This window comes from Centroberyx gerrardi, chromosome 18 (genome assembly GCF_048128805.1).
Source record: "Centroberyx gerrardi isolate f3 chromosome 18, fCenGer3.hap1.cur.20231027, whole genome shotgun sequence".
Taxonomy (NCBI): Eukaryota; Metazoa; Chordata; class Actinopteri; order Beryciformes; family Berycidae; genus Centroberyx; species Centroberyx gerrardi.
The window spans coordinates 10,978,902-10,998,927 of record NC_136014.1 but is presented as its reverse complement, the minus strand read 5'-3'; the positions used below and the strand labels follow the sequence as shown (position 1 = coordinate 10,998,927).

Sequence of the window (20,026 nt, the reverse complement as noted above, 5' to 3'; positions counted from 1 at the left end):
GTGCGTGGATTCCTTGCATTTTCTCATAAACTCTCTGCTAATTGAACCAATGTACCTTCTGCCAATTACACTGGAGGACTAAACATAGGTGCAACAGTTCCCTAAATAACTTAACTTAGGAACATGGTGAATGGAGTATACTTCCATCCATTAGGTCAGTGGATAAAGGAGTCAGGCCACATATGAGATGAAACACAACACTTTTATTTTAGTAAGTTTGGTTACCGTGAATATCATGTAAATGATTAAAATTCAGAATTGTATGAACTAAATAAAACAGCACATTTTGACATTTCAAAAGGTTTTAGATTTTGCTAGACACAGCGATTACATGAAAGCTGATATATACTGAGCCACTGTCATTTTCATTGTGTAGCCTACGTCTCTTCTTAATAACTTAACATTCTCTTTATCTAGTTGATCCCTGCCCTCTCCCTCTTCATATTGTGTCTCCAGGTGGACTAATTGCATTCTGTCCAGTCAGATCTTATCCGCTTCAATTAGATATAAAAGTACAAATCTGTTTGGAATTTAGCATCTGAAAATAATGAAAAATGAAAGAACATATCAAGTTATGTGACATGTATTATTGTTGTGAAGCAGCAGAAATAGCCACTTGGATTCAAATCAGATTGAGTAATTCTGTTAAGAATAAATCATAGTCAAACAGTTTGGAATATTGTTAAACCATGACATGGTTTTAAATTCAGAATGCTGTCAAAGTCAAATATCTGCTCTTACAGGAAGACTATAACGAAAAAAGAAAATCAGTGGCAACAATGATACTAAGGTATTGAATGCAGGTTTAACAGAAATTAAGGCATGCTTTGCTGTGTCCTCAAACTTATTTAAATGGCTATACTGTTCTCCATTAGAGCAGGGTCTAAGTAGTTGTAGGCCAATGCAAGCTTTGAGTTCCTCTTTTCAATAGCCTCACTGAGCTGGGCCAACTTTTCTTGAAATTCCTTAATAATCTTCTTGGGGGCAGGCTCATCGAAGCGTTCAACTGGATATGAACCCATAGGAACCTGACAAAAAATAGGAATTGAAACAAAAACCATGACTGACACAGTTTAAGGTAAGTTTAAGTGTCTCAAGGCAGTTTCTAAAGGAATCAGTTGCAATAAGTGTTTATTCATTCATGTCTGCCAAACTTACAACGTCAGTGTATTTGTAGGTAAGCAGCAAAGCCATTGCTAGAAAGATGGCTGTCTCTCCAACATTTGGCATCGTCTCAAAAAGTGTCTTCATGCTAGACTGCCCCTTAGTCTTTGGAGGCGCTTTGCGCGTCATGAGAGGGCAGCTGGGTATCCAACTGTAGTCATACTAAAATTAAGAGAGATGCATCAGTATGTATTGCAGTATCAATTATTTTTAGGGTTGTGAACTCACAATTAACTGAAACCTACTTCATAACATTGAATCGACCATTATGAAATGACATGCTTTCATTGCTATGTTGCTTCTTTGTTAACGTTATAAAAGGAAATGATAACCAAAGACACCAGCAATAGATTAAATAAATTCACTTGATCTGGCACATGACCTATTGTACAATATTTTTTCAAATCACAAAGCATTCTATTTTCCCAACTCTTAATTGTCTGACCTGCCCGTTGTTGACTGAAGCATGTTTGGCTGTCACTCTGAAGATCAACATGGTGATGAACTTGATCAGTTCCTCCACAGTTTGAAAGCTTGTAGGGATACCTGTTGGTCACCATCAACAACCATTTTATAAAATAAATCTTTGGAATCTTTGGTATTTTTATGTTATGTTTTTCAGTAGAGGCACACACAACATCATGCTACTAGAACAAACTAAAATACCTGAGTTTTTGTTCGCTAAGAAGGAGTGGATGTATATCTCATTGATCCATGCCTGGAGCTCAGAGTCTTTACGCACATCACTGTCTGAGGGGTAGTAGTACTCCACCATTGCCTTAGCAAAGCTGGTGGTAAAAAACAATGGATATTAATATTAGGTGTCAGTGGCCAGAGATTGTAGAAATAAATAACCAATCAATGAAGCTGAAGCAATCACACTAATAATGCAAAAGAACATTGTTCCTGGCCAATTCCTGTGTGCGTTCAATGACAACATGTAAGTCTATTTCCTTGATATTCCCTTCATATTTGTGGCTGATGCATGAGTAGCATGGAGGCTAGGTTAGCGGTAAGTAGTCAGGTCAAACCTAAACAAGCCCTTGTAATAGTTGTACCTGCAGTATAGGTTAGACATCATGTTTAGTACCAGTACTATTTATTGTTTAGTATCTTTAAGTTCACAGAATCTGTTTAGTTGCTAAGTCTATATTATTACTGTGTAAAGCAGAGAGTTCAAGAAATTATGGTCCATTAGCCTTGTGCCCCCTCTAGTGGGTAGTTTGGAGGATGCGCTTATGTTCCTTAAACCATTAGGGTAATTTATGCTTATGCACAACGAAGACCTACATCATAGCTATGCCGTAGGTCTTTGTGGTGCCGGAATAGCCCATAGAGGCTGCCGCCGTAGCTTGCATAAACCTCTCCAAAAAGGTAACCGTGCGTGGGACGATGCAAGACCACAAGAACTGTGATTGGTCGTATTTGTATTTCTTTCTACCTGTATACGGTTGATGTCAATGGAGCAGATCGAAGAGAAAATAGCAGAGCAGGTTCACAAGTATGTTCATTTTTATGACACCTCATCTGCGAATTATAAAGACTACCAGATGTCACAGAATTCAAGGTGAGAAATACCCCAGAATCCAGATCCCAGAGTTTCGAGAGAATGTAAAAACTACTACTTCTTCTGTTACTACTTCTATGTTAACAAAGTACACCACTGCTGGCTAGCGCTTTGATTGTATATGCACAGAATCACCAACGCAGAACCATCCGTGCTTGAACTGCTGTAGACATCTATGGCGTAGCTTCGGCACACCTAATTTGGGGGCAGTGGTGGCCTAAAGGTTAGAGAAGCGAGCTTGTGACTGGAAGGTCGTCGGTTCAATCCCCCGGACCGGCAGGATAAATCTGGGTGGGGAAAGTGAAAAGCAGCGCTTGCCCCTCCCTCATTACCACCACTGAGGTGCCCTTGAGCAAGGCCCTTAACCCCAACCGCTCCAGTGGAGCTGCTCAGTGGCAGCAGATCAGACTGTGGTTGTACTGATCAGCTTCCAGGTGTGAATGTGATCAGGGCGTTCCTGAAAAAGAGAGCATTGCTCTCAGTGAAACTCCCCTGAATAAATAAAGGTTAAAAAAAAAAAAAAAAAAAAAAATTTGGCCTTTACTGCTTATGTTTGTAGTGCAATGTATGTTACCACATACAGTAACCCTTAGATTACTGTGTCACACTTGAGGTTTATGTACATATCTTACTGAACCAAGTAGCCTAAATTGCACCATTTATCCATATGTAAGACCGTTGTCTCTATATTTCCTTTCCAGACCACACACTCACTTACACCTGCTCAGACCTGAGAATACTGTTGCTGTTATTGACCCACAAGTAAAACACCTCAACCGCGCATCCTGTCTACCGTCTTTGCTTACACCCCACTGCTAACATTCCTGTCCTGACCAGATCACATACAGTTCCTAGCTTCCTAAAAATGTACATGAATCAACAATACCATCACCATTAGAATATATATTAGAATATTAGAATATAACCTGTTGATGATGCTCCACAGCTTCAGTCCATCATCTCTGTAGTAGAAGTTGGGGACAGACTCCAGTCCTCGTGCAGCGATGTCTTCTGGCAGACAGAGGGAGCTGTAGGTCATTTCAGAGAGAGCCCTTCTCATGATCTCGTTCAGCCCCTCTGTTCCTAGGGAACACTACACAAACAATTAGCATTAGACTACATTAGGTTTGCCAGAATGTCTTGCTGACATACTGAAAACCTAAATCTCAATTTTCACTATTTTAAGATTAAAATCTGATTATCAAGAAAATCACAGTAAAAGATTCATACTTGACTTAAAGCTCCTTTAGGTCCTATAAGTTTTGGGCGTCCGTCAATGATCACTTGGATGGTGTAACGGAAGTGTGGGATCAGCAACTGAATGCACAACAGAGAGAAGAATATCAATATCAAACAATTATTCATGGCAGGGCTAAAATCACATTTTACAGAGGGATGAATTACAAAATAAGCCTCTTGTTCACATGTAATCTAATTTAGGTGTGCTGATAGGTGGTTTAATTCTTAAATTACCTCTTAACCCCTTGTACCCTGACTTTACCTGACCTTACCCTTAAATTTCCCCTTAAGCAGCTTCAAAGTTAGAAAAAAAAAAAAGTCCTAACTGTACAACAATGTCACGTCCATATTCTGTATCTGCTCATTCCAACTCTTTCTTGAAGCTCTAGCTGCTTATATTGAATTAAATATTAAAATACAAGACGCCATGTTTTTATGGCTGCACCATTACATCAAATGGAAAAAATCTATATGTTTGTGTATCATTTTATACACATTTCCCTGTAATTCAGCATGACACATTTGGTGTCTTTGGAAAACTTGTTATCTTGACTAGAATTTAAGCTAGCTCGTAGTTGTAACTCAAACATTCACTAGCAAAAAATTATTTTTGTCAGCACAGATTACGGTTACAAACACTCATTGTGATACAAATGGTGGTAGATCAAGGTTCACCCTACACTGGATAGAGCACCCATCTCGGGCAAACTTGATAAATTCCAAACCTTTTACGCAAAACACAGCTTTGCTTGCTCAGTGTAGTTGTTACTGAAATATTTGCCGGCAATTTTTTTTTTTTCACATATAGATTAGCTACCGCAGTATGCAATTTTGTGCCATGGGAAAAACTTCCCTTCCCTTCCCTTCTCCCTTATTGCAGTCCCAGTATTCAATTTGGATTAGGGCTGTTACACATCATCTCTTCTGTGGATATAAGTTATTTGTTTTCTCTCTGTAGTCGGCAGGGTGGGCAGGACTATACTGAGCTGTGTGCACGTGTGTTTGACAGGCAGTAGGTACGCCTCCTCATAGAGAGTTCACCTTGAACTCACTCTGAAAACAGAGGCAGGGGCTTTCACAGAGACGGATCTTCTGTCAGACCACGGAATTACCGTTGGCTGAAAAGGTGTTATGAACTTTTCACCAAATAACAATACTGAACAGGACTCTCATAAACACACCCCAGTAACCATCATTTCAAGTTGTGTCCTGTCATATTTAAGGTCTTGTGTGCCTCATGACTCGATCAGTCATCCAAGATTTGGTGTCTTATTCCTAAAAACTTCACAAATATGGTCCCACAAGTTGTACTTGGAAACTGAGTGCAATGTCATGTTCAGATCATAAAACATAGGACCACAGAAAAACAACTGAACTAGATCCATGATCTCTGCTACGTGATCATACCTTGTAGAGGGGATGAATTGCGGGGAAGCTGCGAACAGTGGCAACAGTAAAGCCTTCTGCCAGATAATGAGTGTTCATGAGGTGATAAATAGCCTCATGTAGCATGGCATCTGCATTTTTCAGAAACAACTTGGCTAGCATCCAGTCGCTCTCTGAGTCACTGGGCAGAAAAATGGGGTTCTGCTCAGAGGGTTGTTGATACAGCTGGGATGTTGAAAAAGAGACATCATATTTTTAGTTCTTTTTCTTATTATGAATGATGATACTTTTTTCATGAAATCATGATTCAATTTTAGTGCTCATAAATTTTTTATCTTGTGTAATATAGTTGTGTGAGTTGACCAATGATTTGACCAATGATTCTATATTCAGTATTCCTGTTCTTTGAATCTATGAAGTATGAATACAGGCATTGATTCACTGCATCAGTGAAATACCTGGATTGCGATTGGCATCAGTTTGTTGTCTGGGTTCATGTAGAACAAGCCGAGCCCAGCAGTCAGAGGCAGAGGTTTACCGTTACATATCCTTGTGGGTAACCCATCCATCCTCTTGTAGTCACAGAGGAATATATTGCCTTTCTGTGGGAGGCAGAGATAGATTAAAGAGCAGTATACGACATGAAAAGGTAGCAAGAATTAGCACAACAAATGGAAGCAAAGCGATCCATTCTATACATTAAAAAAAAAAAAAAACTAAAATGATCTAACATTAAACCAAGAGAACATCAAGCTGTCAAACTGTTATCCAAACCATCAGTGTTCAAGAGTCATAGACCTTACAAGACTCAGGGTCATCCCACTACTACACAAGCATAGGTTCAAACCTACAAATTGTCTCTTAAGACAACTATTATCAAACATCTTAAGGCACTCTTCTTCCATACCTCCATCTCCTTCTTCAGAGAGCTACCCTTTTGCAGGAAGGGCTTCACCATCTCCTCTGTGACTGGAAAGTTTGAGGGAAGCTTCAGGCAGCGCTGGATCACATTGGGGTTGCTTCCATTCAGAAACTGGTATCCATAAAACTCATCTTCCTTCCAATGCTCTGTGACATACTCTGGAAGGATAGCAGTTGACAGATACATTTTCCTGACATGTTTAATGAAGTTATAAAAATTAAAAAGTTAACTCAACTAAGGTAAACTATCAACATGTCATCGCTGTATGGTGAAACCCTTTTTTAACTTTAATTGAAGAATTACATGCTCCTCTATAGGATGAGAAAATTCTATAACAATGGTCGTCAAGCTAGAAGCAGGGTTTTTTTTCTTAGTCCCTGAAAATGTGACATTTTGGAGATCAAGGGAAGCTCATCACAGCACAATCACATTGTGATTGGTTGCATTCAGAAAGAGTCCATAATCGTCATCTTCCCTCCAATACTCTGGAAGGGTGGCAATTGGCAAATCTAATTTCCTCAAATGTCTAATAAAGTAATGAAAATAAGTTAACTCGACAAATGTGAGCATACATGTATCTTTAACTCCAGAGTGCCCAAACCAAGGCCCGCCCAGCAAAGACACTTGGTTTGGCCCCCGCCAGAGGGGGGTCACAAATATGAGATAATTTAGAATAGATAAACTTGTGTATAAACACAAAAGTATATTATTCAAGTGGCAAAAATACATGATTAATATATTATGTTACATTATAAATAAATATGTAATGAGCCTCCTGTTGTGAAAACTAAAGTGAAAATTAAAATTCCACAATTTGCTCTAAACTTGCATGTGTTAGTAATGGGATTTGTAAACAGTAACCTGATAACATGTCTTCTGTTGCCCTACAAACTTAAACGGTAGGTAACGTTTTACTTTGTGGTATTTCAGTAACGTTGGTGGTGCAGTGCTTCAATGCACTGAGTGGAATTGAATTGAACAGAACACACGCACCGTTATTCAATGCAGAGAATGAACAAGCACCCCCCAGCAGAGTAATTTAATGGACTAGCCATCACCAAGTGAACTGGCATCTGAATATCAGTCCATTGGTGTCCTTGAAAATGAGACTTGGTTCTCAATGGACTTAGGTGGTTCAATAAATGTTAAAGAAAATAAATAAATAAATAAATAAATACACTTGACATCTTGAGTTCGCCTAACTTACAATAATTTAGTAACTGGTTACAGTTGATTTTTCAAATAATTTTTTGTTTTGTTTTTTACAGTGAATGTTATAGAGTATACTACATAATAATCTGTATCAAACATTTTTCAAACAATCAGTTGTATCAAACTAAGAATAGATAGAAACATTTTTTAATAATATTGATTTAACAGAAAACCCTTGATAAAATGTTGAATAAAGATGATTTTTGGGAGAACTGTTGTAGTAGAGGACATTGAGAAAAGAATATTGATAACAATTATATGAAAGTATATATTTTGGCCCACGGCTCACTGGTGAGATTACATTTTGGCCCACAGAGCCTAAAACTTTGGTCACCCCTACTTTAACTCAACAAAACCCAGAGAGCTGGATGCATCTCTTTATCAAATGTGGATGCAATGCAACATGGTTAGTTAGTTATACATTTCCCAGTCCTTACGCACATCCAATTTCTTTGGTGCTGAGCCAAACTGTATACCACAGGCATCTACCGCCTGACGAAGATCCCATTGGGGATCGAAATGTTGTCAACCTAACTAAATAAAATTGTTGGGAGCATTCAACGAGAGTCGCGAGCCACTCCTCTACAAACTAGTTAGTTATACATGCCATAAATGCATATAAGCATAACCATCTGTGATTATTAGGAAACCATGAGAGTGCAATGGGTTAACTTCTACCTGCGGTCGGTGTTGTGTGGGACAAGAAGACCTTTTTTATGTCCTCAATGTTTTCCCAGTCTTCAGTTGATTCTATCATGCCTTTAAACTTGAATTCAGCAAAACTGAGGAGGTAAGAAAGGATAGGACAGGAAAAGCCCATTACTACAGAGCCCATCTGGTGACATCTCATGTTAATAAAATAAAGCATGTCCACGACTTTGGCGTGGGAGCGAGATCATTATGTTTGGGACTGAGAGACTGGAAAGGAGAGAGAGACAGAGAGGGGGCAAGAGAGAGGCGCTGTTTAAATCAGTAATAATAATAGGAAACTTTATTTTTGATAGAAAATATGTTCAAAGATCATTTTACTAATCCATCGTCCTGTCTGGAACAATTTCATCTTCCTATTCCTGAGTGCTGTGAATGCTCTTACGAGTTCATTTTCATCCTTTTTTTTTGCATCACTAAGCAGAGAAATGGTATTTATGTCCAAACCACGTTAAACGGGTGTGCATGCAATAACCATGGACATAAACACCACAAAATACAGAATTAACTTTTTGGAGCTTTCACAGCACTCAGGAATAGGAAGGTGAAGTTGTGCTCGAAAGGATGTCGGATTAGTAAAATGGTCTTTGAACATATTTTCTATAAATAAAAATATTTTTTAGAAATAAAGTTTCCTATTATTATTGCTGAATTAAACAGCGCCTCCCTCTTGCTCCCTCTCTGTCTCTCTCCTTTCCGCTCTCCAGGCCTCCATGGTGCTGAAAGGATGCACTGCGCTGTATGTTGACTTGAAGCTTCAGCAGCTACTTCTCAGTCCCAAACATAATGATCTCGTTCCCACGCCATACTAAGTTATTCCCACAACATAATGATCTTGTTCCCACATGTTACTAAGCTGTGGCCGCTCATTAGGATCCCGTTCCCACAGGTTAATAAGTCGTACTATTATTTTATTAAGATGAGTTGGCACCAGATGGGCTGCATACATTACAATACAGGAGCGTAAACGATATTCTGACATGACTTTTTCTACACAGTTTTGTGGCTTAAAACAGACAAGGGATGTGACTATATTGTTAAGTGGTTATACTATGAATATATAATGCAATACCCATTGTGGAATTTCAACGTCAATATCTACATAGCCTTACCTCGCTATAGTTGTATAATGTATTTCCAAATGTTTTGACCAAGTGAAGCGGATTTCATCTGGGAGCCTGGAATTATATTTGAAATTGCTCATGTGTGGCAACCCGGGAACATTTATCGTCCATCTAAAAAACAAAGACAGAAAAAAAAGCAGCATGTAAAATTTTGTTCTAGACTTCTGACTCTATAGTATTACGGTGGCCCTGAGGGTCAAAACACAACGACATTTCACAAAACACAACGACATTTCACCAAACACAACAATATTTCAGAAAACAAATGAACATTTCACAAAACACAACATTTCACAAAACAAATTAACATTTCACAAAACACAACATTTCACAAAACAAATTAACATTTCACAAAACACAACATTTCACAAAACACAACATTTCACAAAACACAACAACATTTCACAAAACACAACATTTCACAAAACAAATGTGAAATGTTAATTTGTTTTGTGAAATGTTGTGTTTTGTGAAATGTTAATTTGTTTTTTGAAATGTGTTTTGTGAAATGTGTTTTGTGAAATGTTGTTGTGTTTTGAAATATTGTGTTTTGTGAAATGTTGTTGGGTTTTGTTAAATGTCGTTGTATTTTGTGAAATGTTGTTGTGTTTTGACCCTCAGGGCCACCATAAGCATCACTTTATAACTTGAAAAACTCACTGGTACACGCAGGAAGAAAGTATCAGCTCTTTTTTCCGGTGTTCAATCAGTAGAGGATGCTCCTCCTCAAAAACCTTCATGGCTGAGAAGTTCAGGGCAACAATGAGGACACAAAACAGGTCATATAAAATCATACATCGAATCTTGACCACTAAGGAATTTTTTAATATGAGATATGAGACTTCTGTTATTTTATACATATGACAACCACAATGTATGATCAAAAACACTTGAAGCAGACCTTTTCCTCCTCTGAGCTCAACAAGTTCCCCCCTGGACACCCATCTGTTACAGGGGAAAAATATAACTTCTTTCTCTGGAGTTGTCACCACTATTTTGGAGCAGAACCACTCGTCATCTACGAGAGAAAAAAGGGGATCTTTCTCCACCTTGACCAGCAGAAGTTTCCCCAGAGACGCTTTGGATTTCACAGTATAGGTCCCTGTCTGTGGAGAATGGTTGGAGGAGGGTAGATGTGTTTGAACAGCTGCTGTATTTTTATCAGATAGATCTCTGATTTGTGACTACTGACTGCTGTTCTCTTTGCAAAATAACCATTTATCAACTATCACAGCCTAGGACTGAGCTTTGACCACAAATAAATGGTGCATATATTCAAAATATTCATTAAATGGTGAGAAAGTCTATCCTCTCTCTCTCTCTCTCTCTCTCTCACTCTCTCTCTGTCACACACACACACACACACACACACACACAAAATCATTTCTATTGTCCTAGTCCTAATGTGAAACATACCAATGTTCAACACTTGGATTCAACTTACCTTCCCAGCAGTAAAATCGATGCCATAGTTGTCCAACTCTGTACGCTCACTCTTTCCCGCAGTTCCAATTAAGGTGACAAATATGTAGTCAAATGTTCCTGCATTTGTTATGTCACCTGTTGTCACCTCTATCTTGTACTCAGCCATGATCACTCAGTGGAAAAACTGTCTGGAATAACAAAAGGAAATGTCTGAATTCTATGGCAAATCTTACTAACATAAGTTTATAGAGTAATAAAATATTTATCCATCAGTTCAGATAAGATTCCAGCCATTGCTAAATGGCTTTGCCTCGCTCGGACTGCTTTGTAAACGAGTGTCAGTACAAAGCAGGATTTGCAGCAAAACTGTCCCGATCAAAAGAGCTATTTTGGTGGTTTGTGAAAGATGGATCAATTCTAACTGGACGTGATCCAGCAGCAAACGTACAATCAGTAAGTGTTGCCACTTTATGATAATACTTACAGTACAGTAAGTTGGGCTTGAGAACATGTCACGGTTTGCTAACTATGTTCCATGTGCTTGTTTGCGACATTGTTTTCTTGCTTATGTTTTAATACAGTCTGTGGTGCTTTCTTGCTGAATTAGTTGACTTGTGTGGAGAGACGTGTCCGCTAACATATCTTGAGAATGAGAAATGGATACGGTAGTTTATGGTATTTCTGTCCGATTAGCATCAGGTAGCAATTTAGCTACAGCCCTGATGAGACAGAGTTTGTTGCGGGCCTGGGAATACGAGGAAGCCTGTTGGCCACAATGACAACAGTTAGAAATTGGGGCAAAAACATTTGCAGCCAGAGTTGGTTGTACCTCACCCGGCCAAAATGAGCACCTCGTCGTTAACCCGGTGCCGTTAGGACAAACCTACTATCATCAAGGTTAGGGGCTAGTGCCACTAGCAACTAACTGTTGTCTGTTGTGTTTTTAAGCTGCAAAACAAATTGCCTCAATGGGAACATTTACGTTTTTCTAATCGTATCTCTCTCTAGTCAGAAGATAATTGGGTAAAGTGATTAGCCTACATATGCTGTAATATGAAGCCCAGTTTTTTTGTCAAGAAGCAAAAGTATCACCTACCTCTTTGCTTTAGTTGCAGGCGCAGAGTCTCTTTCCTTCTTGATATTCTCAGTTTCTTTGCTCTCTCTCTTATATCTCCAGATCTCATGTCACCCCCCACTTTTTTGCATTCCCAATGAGCAACATGATATAACTGATGGCAACCAAGACAGAAGACATTTTAATAAAGATTTGACGCTACGCTTGTGCCCTACTTGCATATTACTGAAAATAACATGCATTTGCAAATTCACATGCAAATCACACCTTACAGCCAATATGAGATGCTAATCTTAAACCGACCAGGCCGTTGACATACTAGCAATAATAAAAGAAAAGATACTGTTCATCCTAACCACCTGTAAAGGTAACACTTCACAGATATAGCTTACATCTGGCCAGAAATTCTAGGACAGGTGAAAAAAATCCACTTAAACAGGAAATTTACAATGTTTAAAAAATTGACAGAGCAAAGTGCCCAAGAATCACTCAAACAGCATCACAAAATAAGGTCATGAAGACGGCAAAGCAAGGCTAAAAAAAATGTCCTTTTACATGAAAATATTTGGGAACCCTTGCTGTAGCTGACACACTTCTTGCACTTCTTGCATGCAATTAGTAGCTCAGGTCCAAGTATTCAAAACATGGTGGCTAGGTTCAGTGAGGGCCGAGTGTGTGTACTCCACACTGCAGGCGTGTCAAACCATGTCCCATGGTGGGTCGAGAGTATGCAGGATTTCATTTGAACCAAAGACTACAGCAGGTGATTACACTGATTAGTTCCCCTTGTTGGGTTGAGGATGTGTTAAAAAGCCTGGTGTAGTGTGTTTGCTTGGAATGAAACCCTGCAGACTCTTGGCCCTCCATGGCACCTACTGTGTGAATCTCCCCACCCTGTACCCCCTGCTATATTGGCCCCCTTCAATGTGTGACTATTTAACCCATGACAGGATCTGTCTGTGATTAAAGGTCCCATATCGTGTAAAACAGGTTTTCCCTTGCCTCTTTGATTATAAAGGAGTTGGATGTGCTATCTAAACATTGTGAAAGTATCAAAATGCACAGTAGCCAACTAAATCCACACAATCCATATTAGAAAACCAAAATGTTTTTTTACCGGAGAGTTTTCCCTAACTGTCTGCTGCCATTAGCTGCCAATCTGTGGTGTCTCACATTTCACTCTTGAAACGGTTAGCCAATCAGAACAGAGGGGTGTAATGTTAATGTAAATGAGCCTTAAAGACACAGCAACAGAAACAGCCTGTTCTTGGTAAGGCTCAGAGAGATGCAGGAAAATGAACGTGTAAAAATGGATTGAGAGTGTTTTTGGTACATGACACCACACAAACAGCTGTTAATGGACCTTAAGACATAAAATATAACACAAGTGTAGAATATGGGACCATTAACACATTTTTCAAGGCACAGAGCCATGTGCATGAATTCTGAAGGTTTTTGAATTCTATTATAAATGTAAAAATCTTTTTTGCATACTTGGAAATGAGCTATTTGAACTATTTGGATTGGCAAAGGTTCTGACCTCCATGTATCAAGTGTGTCTGCTATAGCAAGGGTTCTCTTTTCATGACAAACACCCCTACATCAATACACTTAAGATAACAGACCCCCATATGACAAAGGATTGTCCAAGGGATCCCCATCTGAGAAGATTTTTTTGTCTGTCCATTCTATAGGTGGGGAGATACTAGTGGAAAGTGAAACCTCCGACAACAGTTAGCAATTGGGGCAAAAACATTTGCAGCCAGAGTTAGTTGTACCTCACACGGCCAAAACGAGCACCTTGTCGTTAACCCGGTGCCGTTAGGACAAACCTACTATCATCAAGGTTAGGGGCTAGTGCCACTAGCAGCAAGCTAGCGTTAGCGTTAGCTAAGGTTAGCTCCTCTGGCTTACTTTGCGGACACATCTCCTTAAACGAGACAGCCGCACCTGTAACGTGGCAAAACTCGAGTAGTACTTTGTTTATCGGGGACTTTTGTCACCACAAACATTTCTAACGCCAAATGAATGGAAGAGAGTTATTGGCTGATGAGATGTAACATTTCACGTTCTGTCTTTGCACCTAGTCTGGTAATTCTAGTCTTGTAAACTGTCAGCTGGGGTTGTGACAAAAAAATAACTAGAAAACCTGAACACCAAGACTACAATAAATACTACCTTTCTGGAGGTTATGATGTCCTATTTTTCTTGAGACTGTGTTGGAGACATTTAGAATCAACTACACAGTAATTATTGAGGCTGTAGTGGTAGTGGTAATGTAGTATTGGATTGCAGTATATTGTAAGGCAGGCCTATTCAACTGGTGGCCCGCGGGCCAAATCCGGCCCGCCAATCAAGTCACACCGGCCCGCCGATCAGTTCCGTTTACAAATAAATGAAATTTAAAACCTGAATTGAAAGAAATCATGCGAATAACGGGCATCCTTCAAACCAGCAGAGCGCTCCTGTGTAATCTAAACTAGATGGGGTCATTCCTATGTTCCCAGGGTCCTAGGCATGAAGTCCCTCTGGTTGAGATAAGGGCAGGTTTGCGGTTGAGTGGTTCCCAGGCAGAGGAGGTGGTTGGGTTGAGGCATGGGGTCACTGAGGTTAGGGTTAGAGCAAGCTTACGGAGCCAGGCATGGAGTTGTGATGGCTGGGTGGAACTTAGGACCCTGGGAACATAGGACCCTGGGCACATAGATACGCTCCCAACTAGATCCTGTTCTACATACTCCAGTACCGTAGGTGCAGTGTTGCCAACTTGGCGAATTTGTCGCTAGACTTAGTGACTTTTCAGACCCCCCTGGCGACTTCATTTCTCAAAAGCGACTAGCGACAAGTCTGGCGACTTTTTCTGACCGTGGGAAGCAATGTTAATGTGTTAACATTAACATTTTAGCAATAAATTGGTATGGCTGATTCCGGTTTGCTCTACTTGCATGTCGAGGTCTGACGATCACAGAGCAGGGACTGTAGGATAGGGTCCACTTGTAATTTCTACCGGTGTACGCCAAAACTGGCCAGGGTGGGCGGAGTCAGCACTTATAGCCTATTAAAACGGGCTACGCCGCGGCGTGCATAACAAGTGCAGTATTATACGTATGACATCATCAATGTCACTATCAACGCTTAAGAAAAGAAACGTTGATGCCGAAAATCATCAATTCAACAGCGACTGGACTGAGAAATATGTATAAATAAAGAAAAAGAAAAAATTAAAGAAAATGAAATTAAGCACTTGGCCTAATTACTTAAAGAATGCCTGTTTATTTTCTTTTTTAATTTATGATTAGGCTACTTTTGCAATGTAGCGAAATAAAAGTTTTGAAAATGTGGTGGCGCGTTATGTCAAGTGTACATACATAATGAGAATAATAGCTCAGGGAAATGTCCGGCCCCCGGGCCCTTAGCTTTCTGACAATGTGGCCCCCTGAACAATATAGTTGAATAGCCCTGTTGTAAGGTGTAGATATAGTCATGATGCAATATCCTAAAAAAATATTTGAGATAATTGGTTGCAGTAAACATTTCTATTACCTGCTATTAGGCCAGCACATCTCAGACATTCCCAATGGTACAACATGTTGGCTGCCAGACTGCCCCCCCAGCTACAGACCGCTTGGCACACAGCTATCACTGAAATCTCTGCAGCATCACATCTGAAGTACAGGTTAGTGGTCTGGCAGACGAGATCATATGTTGAATACACCAGTTATTGTGTTCAGAATTTTTTACAGGAATGACTCATTGCAGCTCAGACATGAAAAGTCATGGTTAAATTTTCATTACTTCATATTGCACAATCTGATGTCACTGACACACTGGTATCACTGCTCTTACCCTGCAACCCAAAATGCCCCAGCACTAGCTGACAAAGGATCTGTAGGCTAGATACCTGTAACCACTGAGCAATGGTACACATACTGTCAATACATTTCATTGGAATACTTCAAATACTCTTCTTCCTTTGTTTTGGTTAACTGGCATGAGGTCAGGTTGTAGTTGGGTGTTTTCCAAGAATACGTAACAGATACCTAAACACATCAATTTATAAATCATTTTTGTGATTGATACTGCACTACTGTACTACACTGCAATAACTGCTACAATGGAACACACCCCTGTGTACACTCACAGATGTAGATTTTGTAACATAACAGCACTCCATTATGGTCCTGCATAAGCAGTATATTATGTGCCTTTTTTATGCCTTTTCTATAATAAAATAATTTTATTCTGTATGAACAGTCAGTGTTGTGGTTACTTATTAGTTTAACCTTTAATTTACATGGCTGCATAAGGAAAAAAATATATAACCCCACACACTTGCATGGTGCTTTACAGCACCAGTTTAGACAGTGGGATTATATTACATTTTTGTCCTATGTCACTAAAAGACTTTTAGGTGTGCTAAAGTTGTTTTTCTACATGGATGTGTAATAAAGTATAACAACACAGAGTTATTTTACTCAAATTTATTGTCATGTACATTATTATCCAAAGTCACATGTTGGCCATATCATTATTTGGCATATCAATTCATGCACAGAATGCATAAAAGAAACTTACTGCTCTATACCTCTAAGCTGTAAGGGCCCATAGTCTGCTTTATAAATGTTCATTGCATTCTGTAGTGAGAAAACATTCAAACATACAGGCTCCAGACCAGGATGATCCACCATGCATGTAGGTGGCTCCTGAAGCTGATTCATTCTTCTGGTAAGGAATGAGAAAGAGTAACCGTTAATGATTTTGCAAGGTTTATAAGAACATTACACTGACAATTACGTTTATCTATACTACAGACAATTTAGAGTAGATGTGAATACTGTACAAATTAATGTAATTTAGGACATAAACAATAAAGGTGTCAACTCCAAAACTGGTAAGATGTGCAGTGTTATGTACAGGGGGAATGACCAGCAGGCCTCCATGAGATGCAATGTTTGAATATCTCAGCTATAGTTGTACATGTTAGATCTCAAACTGTTGAACTATAGCTGAATAACACTGGCATAAATTATGACAGTCATATGTCCAAACGGTAGATATCATGGGACATAACCATATGGTTTGCCGGTGTCATGACAATGTTTCCCTGAACATGATTTTTTCTTTTGCGTCTTCACATCAATTTGATATAATTGAACGTAATAACTACATAATGTCTGGTGTGGATTTGTTTCCTATCGCTAGCCAGTACAACGGCAATTGTAAGACATTTCATGGAATAACATTACAGCAGCTATCAAAGTAGCCAGCAAAAAACTACCGACACCTACTGTGTTGACGAACTTACTAGACAGCCTCAAACCACTGGCACTGGTGAACGTCAGACTAAAAATGTATCAAACCATATGGTACAGTAACCGTATAATGACAAAACAATAACACACACTCACAAAGCGAGACACTCCCAACAGGTAACGTTAGATATCATTTTTACAGGACACACATTTTTCTGCTATGGCTAGCCAGCAGGAAAACATAGCCGACACAACCACATACACACGCACGGTGAGAAAGCACCAACAACACACTCAAATTACTACCAGTCAGAGACATCCTGCTGTAACCGTGTCTGTAAAACTTCAGCAGCTGCCTCCTCTTGTTCGGTTGTCAGATTCCGGCTCTAACATGTGCGGTCTTACATGTTCTGTCACAGAGTTTTCTCCTGTAGCAGCTGCCATGTTGGTTTTGGAGTTTTTCCGCGTCTGCACCTGCACCCTCCCTCCTCACCCAGCCAATCAGGCAACAAATCAGAGCGTCCTCGCCCACTCAGAACAGCGCATAGTTAATGAGGGGAGAAACTGAGGCACCACAGAGGCTGGATTTGTGTGTTTTTTTGGAACAGAATTCAAAACCATGATTTAAAGACCACTGGGAAATATTTTAAACTGCTAAAAAGAGCATAATATCGGACCTTTAACATTCAAATCCTGTATTCAGTGATTTGATATAGTCACTGCCACCTGTAGTTTTTCTATAGTTTTTCTAAGGTGTTCCAGTCATTAGTCAATGCAAATATGACCATCTACAGTGTATTTTCACACACAGCTCTCCATCTCTCTATTTGACGCTCTGTGACCATTGCTACTACTGCAAACACCAAGTCAAAGTGACTATTGCAAGCACACTTAAATTTTCTTCAGAAAATGTAGCCTTTTCTAGTTTCCTTCTACTATTTTCAGGTTAGTAATGTACAAACAACCACAAAACTTGTTGCATATATCTGGGTGACTATTGCTTATTTGGATTCATGTAACTAGGTGATTTGACCGAAATATGGGATTTTATTGCCAGTGTTAGAAATCAACTGCCCGCCGAGTATAGCTGGTAAGGTGACGGCATTGCCATTTTGTTTAGCTGCAAATACTAGCTAAAGTAACCTAACCCCACACATCATCTTTTTGGTTTAAAATAGCTCTGAATCTGCTCATGTTATGTTTATTGGACAGATTTTTAGGCATGTCACTTTTTTGTGTTTGCAGATGTGTAGTTAGGTTTTTTTTTTTAGAATGTTTAGTTTATGGTACCATTAGCTAGCTCCGATTAGCCATTTGTTCCCGTCTTGCTACCTCATAGTTGCCTCAAGTGTTGTAAACATCTTTCTAGATGTGTTATTTACCACAAGAAAGTAAATCTTCTAAGGAAATGGAAGTTACCTTGTAATGGGAACAGTATTAATGTAACTTAGGATATACTGAATATAACAGCTTGACAGTCTGCAGGCCCCATACTCTTAGAATCTGTTTATCTCATTTTAATAGCTCTCTTATAATACTATAGTGCCTGTCCTCTCTTGCACAATTCTTTTTCTGTGACAATCCAGCAAACAAGATTGCAGTTAGCCAGATAGTTCATAAATATAAAACGCCATGGAGGTAATGTTTTCACCCGCGCCTGTGTGTTTGTCCATCTGTTAGCAGGATATCTCAGAAAGTTGGGCACGGAGGTCTATGCTCTACTGAGCATATTTTCTATTTACCTCTGCCAAGGAGGTAATGTTTTCACCCACGTCTGTGTGTGTGTCCGTCCGTCCGTCCAACTGTTGGCCACTGATTTGCACAAAACTTGGTTTGAAGGTTGGTTATGGGCCAAGGCAGAACTGATTAACTTTACATGTCGATTGACCAAAAGGGGGCAGGTGGTGGGCGTGGCATATCACCAAAAGGTGCACAACTTCCTTACTGGGTGTTGTCAGACATAGAGGAGGTCTGTGCTCTACTGAGCACATTTTCTAGTTAATACTGTAATTGGAGATCCAAAGTACAAATGACTAAAATACATTCCAGAACTTTATTTCAATGATTTTGAAATATTCTAATCCAAATGTGACAACATAGCCTTTAACTTGCTTTTTTTTGGTCTCTTCAACTCTCCTCTCCTTTCTTGTAGAATTGTAGAAGTGCTGAGGCCGCCATCAGTTCACTGACAGGCAAAGGGGCCCCACAAGGGGGTTAAAGAATAATGTCACATCTAGCTCCATGTAAAAGTTTAATGACCATGAAAAAATCTTATGGTCATTCAATTTTTTTTGTCATTTTATTTTTTTTGTCTTAATACATACTACGATATAATCAAGAATTTTATTGGGAAGATATTTTGTTATAAAAAAGATACTTCTCATGTATTTGTCCATTGTTTTCCATTTGTATGCTTTGTTAATAGATTTCTAGAACCTGGATAATGATTCACAAGGTGTGGCTATGTATCTTGTGACTATGCTATTCTATCATGTGACTGTCTTTTACCTATAATGGGTTCTGATATTGGAACTGGTAAGACACTGATGATGTACTATTGAAAAGTTTGTCTGCTGTTTGGTGAGCAGAACATGGTTTAATAAATAACATGAGAAGACTTTTTCTACCCCATAGTGCATGGATTCCTTGCCATTTCTCATTAAGTCTCTACTAATTGAACCTACGGACCTTCTGCCAATTACACTGAAGGACTGACCATAGGCGCAACAGTGCCCTGAATAGCTTTGGATTCAATTTTTTTATTGCAACAGTCCCCATCATGACAGATATATGTATGAGAAGAAGAACATGGTGAATGGAGTGTATTTCCACCTGTTAGGTCACTGGATAAAGGAGACAGGCCACATATGAGATGAAACACACAAGCAACTTTTATTTTAAGTGAACAGAATGAGAAGAGGAGTGCTACTTGGGTGTCTCTGCTACCTTCCACTG

At 39.3% G+C, this 20,026-nt stretch overlaps 1 protein-coding gene across 1 annotated transcript; it reads right to left on the bottom strand.

The window, feature by feature from the left end:
* Positions 1–848: 848 nt before the first annotated feature.
* On the bottom strand, positions 849–10,913 carry LOC139924705 (hydroperoxide isomerase ALOXE3-like). The gene is made up of 14 exons (XM_071915814.2): positions 10,763–10,913; positions 10,224–10,424; positions 9,983–10,064; positions 9,311–9,433; positions 8,169–8,272; positions 6,264–6,436; positions 5,815–5,958; positions 5,378–5,581; positions 3,962–4,048; positions 3,658–3,824; positions 1,831–1,952; positions 1,610–1,710; positions 1,159–1,326; positions 849–1,028 (listed from the first exon to the last, which is right to left on the bottom strand). The coding sequence occupies exons 1-14, from the start codon at positions 10,911–10,913 to the stop codon at positions 849–851; spliced, it is 2,007 nt and encodes a 668-aa protein (XP_071771915.1).
* Between the last annotated feature and the right edge of the window lie 9,113 nt (positions 10,914–20,026).